The 8,407-nt window shown below is 40.9% G+C and overlaps 1 protein-coding gene across 1 annotated transcript in view; it reads right to left on the bottom strand.

The window, feature by feature from the left end:
* Positions 1-1,629: 1,629 nt before the first annotated feature.
* The window catches only part of BEND4 (BEN domain containing 4), a gene marked incomplete at its 5' end in the record, with an annotated part of 21,721 nt that continues 14,943 nt past the window's right edge, over positions 1,630-8,407 (bottom strand). Inside the window, 2 exons of the mRNA XM_010180227.1 lie at positions 1,630-2,116; positions 5,540-5,780. Of these exons, the coding sequence (XP_010178529.1) occupies positions 1,899-2,116; positions 5,540-5,780 (459 nt within the window). The remainder of the gene's footprint in view (positions 2,117-5,539; positions 5,781-8,407) is intronic.

Here is an 8,407-nt window from a genome sequence, read left to right as displayed (position 1 = left end):
TGCTGTCCCAAGCCCCTTGGCCTAATGAAGTCCAGAGTGACTACTACTCATTCACTTCTAGAAAATAAATGAGTTATTCTGAGGCAAGTGAGTGCCTTTCACATCCCTTTAAAAAAAATCACCAAAAATACAATGAAACAAGAGGTATTCGACATTTAAGGGCCTAAAGCATATCCTGGTTGAGTGAGGACCTGTCTAGAGGGGTGCATGGTGGAGCCTATACCCCAAGACGCCCTGCAGGTTGGCTGTAAGAGAATGGTCACAACTGTAGGCAAAGAGGAGGAGATGGTGGGAAGAAACTATTGTGTGAGCCAGCTGACCTCTGAGAGACTGCATCAGTCCTCCATCTGCGGTCAAGCTGGAGCTAGAGGAGTGCTTCATCCCAGAGGGCCCTTTCTGGTCTCCGAGGAAGCGGTTGGGTATCTCCTACCCTGCCTGGCGAACACAGAGAAGGTCAGGAAGGAGAAGGGTAAAGCGAGCAATTAGTAGCTTCTCTCGTGGCTTACACAAGGCAGTTAGGAAAGTTGGGGAGTACAAAATACGGGTTCAGGAGAGTCAACGCTGATGAGGTAGCACTAAGGATGGTCAAAAAAAAGTTAACTTAAACCAGTTCCCTGTACCTGGCAGTGGGGAAATGTTAACTCAAGGAGAGCTGGTTCAGGCTGTGAAGGATGCCAGCACTGGCCTGAGCGACTGGACAATGGTAACGAGATGGAAACACCCTGATGCGGAAAGAGTATTGTTTCTTTGGCATTGCATATTTCTGGAGTGCATAAATTTGGAAGGACAATGGACTCCTAAGCCTTTAAAATGAAAGATTTTTCAGTGGGCTGATTTTTTTTTGTTGTTGTTATTTAAGTTGGTATCTGCTTCCAATATTGCACGCTGCTGTGAATTCTGCTCTAGAACAGCTATTTTCTCACAGCCCTTAGTCTGCACCCCACGTTTACTTACAACAGAAAATTAAACCAGGCTTTTTTTACCCAACCTCTCCCAGAAAGCAACATCTGATTGTTCAGACCAGCATGTTGCCTCATCTATTTCAATGAATCGTTATAAAACACAAATGAAAGCCAAACCAAGAAAAGGCAATTTAAAGCCTCTAAAGATACATAATATGGCTGCAGAATAGGAACAGACAAAGCAAAACTTTTCTTCTGAAATGGCAATTTGGTTTTAGCAATCTTGTTTTCATTAAAACTGTCATGATCAACTCTAATCCTCTAGAAATCTAGAGAAATACAGTGTCTATCTGATATACAAAGCAATTTTTATCTATTAGAAGTGCCTGTTATTGTTCTGGGTCTTTGAAGGATTCTGCTGTTGATGAGTGCTGCTGTTTTACCTGGGAAGCTTAATTTCCTGGCAGAGTTGGCTAAAGGAAGTCCCTGAATTTTCCATCTTGTGCGGTATTTTAAGGTAGCATTTATAATTATGTTATTTTCTGTTAGGAAGTGGGAAACCACTTCTTTTTTTGTTATAAGCATGCAGACTTGTTCTTACATCTCCTACTTGGGGAAAGCAAGTAGTACCCAGCTGTTCTGAGTCCAGACCTGGGCTTGTTATTAATAGGCAGACGAGATAATAGCTGCTATTTTGACATGTTAATATTTTTTTAAATGACCTTTCCTCTAGAACTAGATGAAATTAACTGCAATGTCACTTTGATGATAGTATGAAGGACTTGCAAATAATAGGCACTGAGAAGTCCCACAGAACAGGTCTTGAAATGGATTTCTGTTAACTGGGACGTGGTTGGATGGAGAAGCTGAAATGTTTGCAGTGTGTGTTCAAACATGCTTTGGACTCTTAAATGACACCAGGATAAGTACTTTTAACAAATAGTCTCTCCTAAATGAAGTGGTTGCTACTTTTGTATGAGGTTCTTCTCGCTGCCATCAATCGCCAGACCCATCTTGCATACCTCTATTGAAGACTTCGTCCTGTGATCCTGGGTGGTCAGTCCCTTCGTAATATGAGTTCCCGTTGTGCAGGAAAGTCCCCACCGCACGCCCTTGACGAGCGTGTCCTACTGCATCGCTGAACACCTTGTTTATTTGCTCTTCGGATGGCATCCACCAGTCTGGGTTGGAAGTACAGTGCATCCTAATGAACTCTGCAGGAAGACATGCAACAATAATAACTTGTCTTTGCAGCACCCGTTATTGTCCAGGCATCAAAAGCTCATGGGAAATAAGAGAGGGGGCATTACTGCTCTACTTAAGCAGAAGTAAAGCCTTATGGGGGATGCTGTGATAATGCCACTTGGATCTATTTTTTTTCTGTACGAGTGTGTTTCTCCACATGCAGTTCTTGTACCTGAGCTAACCGTGTGATGCATGGCACCTGAAGATAAAATCCCTTATTGTGAAAATGAGAAGTAATTCGAAGTGACGGCTGTGATTCAGCGTGTGCAATACATGTGAAAGTTAACATGAACCGCAATGGATTTCATTGGAAACCTGTTGTGCATTTGTACCTTAAGGTGATGACTCTCCTGGATCTTTATCATCGCCCTCTGCTGGCTGCTTCAACATCTGCAGGCTGCAGCAGCCCACAGCTTGCTTGGAAATGTCACTACCATTATTGCGGTTTGGGGCTTCTTGGAATATCTTTCATTTTATGTCCTGCTCTTTCCATTTTCCTGAATCTGACACCTATTTTTCAGAGACTAAATTTGCCTTACAAATAGCTAAATGAGATGAGAGAGCTAGTTTGGGGAGCACTGCAATAGTTTTCAATGCAGGAGAAAATGAATTGTACTGCACGTAATTTGGCTATAGAAGTAGCTGCTGCTTCCACATACAGCTATTTGTATGGAATGATTAAAATTTTTATAATTTCTTTTTCAGATTCTTTGACATGCAATATGCTAAGCTTGCAGAAGGCGCCTTACCAAGTCTGGAGTTATAACTGCTAGATGTATCTCAAATGGGTGTATTTGGACTTTGTAACAACCAAATATGATTTTAAATGTGAGGGCACCTTATTAGATATATTGGATACACTGTACCTCATACGGAAACTGAGCTCCTTATTTATTTGGTAACATTAGTTTTTCCCTCATGCGGTATTGTGTCTCCCAGGGTATCTTTAAATTCTATTTTCTACTGTTGACAAACCAACAGTACAATAAGTGGCGTAAGGTAACTCTATTACTGTCACCACATCTTGTGACCAGGGAATGCTGTGCTTTTATGTGAGTTCCCATGCCTGCAAGCTATCTCATCTGTTGGACAATTAGGACATGATTTTTGCATAGCTCCACCAGCACTGTGTCTGCAAAAGCGATAGCTATCTCAGTTTTAAATTCACTTTCCTGGAAATCCACACTGGCAACAGTAATTCCTACCTAGTTATGTTCACATGGGGCTCCACAGACTGGTGTTTTTTCTTCAAAGAAATGGTTACCACGTAAAGGAGTAATGCTGTAATTCAAGCATGCCAGGCTGCTTTAAAGCTAATTCTAGACATAAGTCAGTTGTAGGAATATATTAAAAATATTTATAGATGTTGAAACTACTCTGGAGAAAGAGAAGCAGTTTGTACCCCCTGCTATGGTGGGAAGGCATAATTAGACATGCTGAAAATTAGTCAAACACTTGTTACTTTGGTCAGCAAATGGGTAGAAGCCAGTGGCCAACTCTTGGCACCAGAGAAAGTTGTCATGTTCCCACCCACACATGAAAGCCCAAAGGGACAGCTGCCTGTTCTGCTTTCTTAACTGGTCCTTAGATACTGAACATTTTGGCTTCCTCTTCAAGCTTCTGAAAATTAAGGAAATCGGCCTTTTCTTTCTCCCAAGGAGCGTTCCACATGTTCCGTATGTCCAGCACCCCAGAAAGGAGCGTGGCCATAAGCAAAAGTCCATCTCTAAGTGGACTTTCTTGGTGGGAGGCAGAGGAAGAAAGGTGAAGAAAAGGGTATTAACTCCCTGCTTGAGCATAAATTATTAGGTGAAACTGAAAGTAATTTAGTGAATGGTTAATACACTCATATTCACTGTTCAGTTTCCAGGATTTCTAGGACCCTGAATCTTTCTCCAGACTTCTGTGCTGCATGGTGTGCAATGGTCTTGCCCTTCTCTTAAGCTTTGGTAGAGTATGAGGTATGATAAAGCATCACATACCAGGTTAATAGGTTCCTTTGTAGTAAAAAAACCAGCATCTTTGCCTAATTTGGCTGTATGCAAAATCTGAGTTCATTACCTGGTTACATCAATGTACCCCAACTACAAGTTTATCTACTTGGCCTTGTTGAATTCTTCTACTCTAGAAGGGAAGATGAATGTAACGATGTTACATTACATTACATGTAATGATGTTACTCCATCTGATGAATGTAACGACTTTGGATGCCAGCTGAATGACTAAAAATATTTTTATCACTGAAAAATTTAGCTTTTTGCACTGCACTGATTAGTTATTGAAGTCAGTTCAACCTATACTTCAAGTATGTGCTCATAAAAATACCATAAACTGAGATAATTAATGAAATGATAACCATATGCATTTATGAAATGCAGACACTGATACCACAAACATGTTTTTAACTGGGCTTTAAAAAGTCCTATTTTGTATATGTCTTTTATGAAGCCTGGTAACAGGCCCTTCTAAGAATTTTAGGAAATTAAAGTATGAACTGCCACAATAGAGCCTTCTTATCAATCTAGACCCTTTCTCTGTGTTGTCCAAAATCCTCACTCTCTTTCACATGGTAAAACGCTTGCAAAACTTCCCTTCCTTTCGAGGTTAAACATGGAGGAAAGTTATTCCCTTACTTTCTCAGTCAGTGTTTTGTCAGTGCTCGAAAAAATAAGCTAAATCCCTGACAATGCATTTGTATGCACTTTGTATCTAATTAACCTGTAGCTGTTCTTGGTCCTGCAAAATCACAGAATCTCAGGAGTTGGAAGGGACCTCGAAAGATCATCTAGTCCAACCCCCCTGCCAGAGCACGATCACCTAAACTAGGTCACACAGGAACGCGTCCAGGTTGGCCTTGAATGTGTCCAGAGAAGAAGACTCCACAACCTCTCTGGGCAGCCTGTAAATGTTCAAATGTTCAAACTTATTTTGAAACTCAGTAAGCTTTTAACTCCAATGATGCACTGTGGCCCTGAGTGCCATATGCTTACTATGCATTAGGCTATAAATATTCCTTTGGTTAATTTTGCTGCATATCAGTGTCAAAGAATGACCTGATGGTTTATTATAGAAGAGTGTAATCAGGATTATCTGATTTTCTCTCTTTGTTTTTTCAAGTGTATCAGTATCATGTACCCTTGTATTTGTCTCTGCTCTTAAATAGGCAGCCTTGTTTTTTCCCATTAAAAATATATATATACACTTATATAATACATACATTTAAATACATGTATGTATATATATAAAAAAGGGGAGGATTTCTGGCTCTTTGTCACCTGCCTGTGAAACCCCTTCTAGTTCTGCAACTGTCAGGCAAATGCTGCTACTGAGCCAGAGCCAATGTGGTGAAATGAGATCACATATGGTGGACACTGAGCGAAAAGATGCAGTACCTCTGAGACATGTTACTTTTACTGGATCCAGAGGACGTCTTTCAGGACCTGTCTCTCCTGACTGCACTGACCTTTTCCTTTTCCCAAGGCCGCATGAGTACTTAAGCTCATCGGTTGTGAAAACAAATCTGATGAGATAGCGAAGAAGCCGTCGTCCATCTTTCTTGGAAGAATTTACAGCCTCATCCCACTGTTTACTAGTGATGTAGACTGGGTAGTTGTTCAGCAACTGCTTGCTCCCCTGAAAGAGTGAAACATTTCCAGTGCTTATTTTACAAGGCAAATATGTAAAGATGTCTGTTGCAACAAAAAATATGCTTTTTAACTAGCCACAATACTGACAGAAAAACACGTCCTGAAATGAACACATAATTGCTCTTACTGGGAATGAGTACTTTTAAAATTACATTTCCATTTTCTAGAACTCGAATTTGGTGAGGTACAAGGAACATATTTTGAGAGATGGGTATTGATAATTTCCACTTTAACAGGCAGGTTAAGAGTTAAGAACCAGTGACTAGGTATACTATTTAAGTATAACCTTTCTTCTTAAATCTGTTAAAATACATAAAAAGGGTCTTTGAAGAGTGTGATCAAATGGATCACTTCATTGCAGCAGACAGTTTACTTCAGAGGTGACTCTTTTGGTCTGTTTTTATAATTAATTTATTACTTCTGTAGAACACACGTGAAACTTGACAGCAGTTATGTTACTGTGAAAAACATAAAGAAAATAAATAAAGGAACTATGAAAACTAAGAGCTTCATTATTATTAATGAATGCCATATTAACTCCAATTACAGCTTTACAGAAATGTCACCATGTCAGCTAGAAAGAAATTTTGCTTTTAACCTTCATAATTTGTGTGCTTCAACATTAAGTGAATATTGTGGGACTAATTACGGAGATTCCTGTAATCCACACACATTTACAAGCCCTCTTTAGTCAACTGTATCTAAATTGTATTAATTCTTGTTGCCCATAAAATGCTACAGTTCAGGATTACTCAGTGACCCTAAGATGCTACTGTTAATATACTTGAAAAAGAATCACAGAATACCAGGTTGGAAGGGACCACAAGGATCATCTAGTGCAACCTCTTAGGGTAAAACTATAGTTTAAATGAGTTGAGTCAGCACCCTGTCAAGCTGACTCTTAAAACTGACCAATGTAGGTTTTTTTTCCCTTCCCCTGGGAGATTACTCCAATGTCTGATTGATCTCATGGTAAAAAAAATTTCTTCTGGAGTTCAATTGGAATCTCTCCAGAAGCAACTTGTGTCCATTAACCCCCATCTTTTCCATGTGACTCCTTGTGAAAAGGGAGTCTCCATCTTCTTGGCAGCCACCCTTTATATACTGGTACATGGTGATAAGGTCCCCCCTAAGCCTTCTCTTCCCAAGGCTGAACAGGTCCAATTTTCTCAGCCTTTCTTCATATGGCAGGTCTTCCAGTCCTCTGACCATCCTCATGGCCCTTCTCTGGACCCTTTCCAACCTGTCCACATCTTTTTTGTATAGTGGGGACCAAAATTGTACACAGTACTCAAGGTGTGGTCTGACCAGTGCTGAGTAGAGAGGGATAATGACTTCTTTATCTCTGCTGGTGATGCCCTTTTTCATGCAACCCAGCATCCTGTTGGCTTTCTTTACAGCTGCAGCACACTGTTCGCTCATGTTGAAATAACTGAAGTACACAAAAAAACCCCAAACCACACCCTCCTAGGACTCATTCACTTTCACAGCTACATCTCTTTATTAAAACACATAAATCTGAAGACCCAATTAGTAAAAGCTTTGTATTGCTCCCAGCATAGAGAAGAGCTCACAGGGAATGAGAGAAACAAGATGCTGATGCTCAAGAGGCAATCACCTGCCCGCTGCACCTGGGTGCAACTGTTGCAAAGTTCTCCTCCTTGCTTCCAGATCTTTGATGTCTGAAAACTATTTCAAGGACTACCCTTGCCTCCTTTCATATATTTATTATAGCATCCCAGCAGACAGCTTGGGAGCATATTTGAAGTTTTTCCACAGGTATTTGCTTTTATTTTTTTTTGTAAGTTTGATAAATATGTGGGAGGTTGAATTCAGTGAAGATCATGATGATGGGATCCTTGGAGAATCTGTTCGTGTGATTTAGGGTACCTGCACCTCCCATGGTAGGGGTAGCATCATTGGGAGCTGTCTGCTACTTGTTCACCTTGGTGCAAACCCAGGTGGCTTGGTGCAAACTGCTGGCAAAAGCAGCTACAAGCAAATCAAAAACTCTGCAAAGGAAGCTAAAATATAAAGGGGGAGACAGGCTTTTTCTGTCTGATGGGCCCCTCTCCTTTCCAAAAACATCTCAACAATTTAGCTTGTAAATCCAAGCTTGTCTCATTGAAGAGAAAGACCCTTTACCTGTAGTCCAGCTCCATCTATAATTTGCATTTCACTTGTCTGTTCCCACTATTGCAGAAGGGCCAGGGTCAATTCCTCCCCCTCCACTCATGATGCCAGAAGCTGCTTTAATTTTTGCCAGGTACATGTGGCCTTGGGAAACCGATTGTACAGCTGAGGAGCTTTGCTGTGGAAAGAGCATTTTCTTCATCTAGCCCAGCTCCTCTTCCTCTGCCAAAGTGGCAAGGAGGTCAGGGAAGGAGGAAGCGGAGGGGGGCAGCATGGCAAGCTCTTTGGGGGTATTATGCTCTTATGCTCAAGCAACTGGGATCACTCCATCTCAGTGGGAGCTGACACTAGTATTTCCTTGGCTTGTTCCATCACAGAGGTAGTACATAGGACCATCTGATCCCCACTACTAATTTTTGTCAACAGCTAGCTCAGTGTCCCTTTTACATAAAGCTCATTATTTTCCTGCCTTAGATTCCT

This window comes from Mesitornis unicolor, unplaced genomic scaffold (assembly GCF_000695765.1).
Source record: "Mesitornis unicolor isolate BGI_N332 unplaced genomic scaffold, ASM69576v1 scaffold42142, whole genome shotgun sequence".
Taxonomy (NCBI): Eukaryota; Metazoa; Chordata; class Aves; order Mesitornithiformes; family Mesitornithidae; genus Mesitornis; species Mesitornis unicolor.
This window is presented reverse-complemented; position numbering and strand designations above follow the sequence as displayed.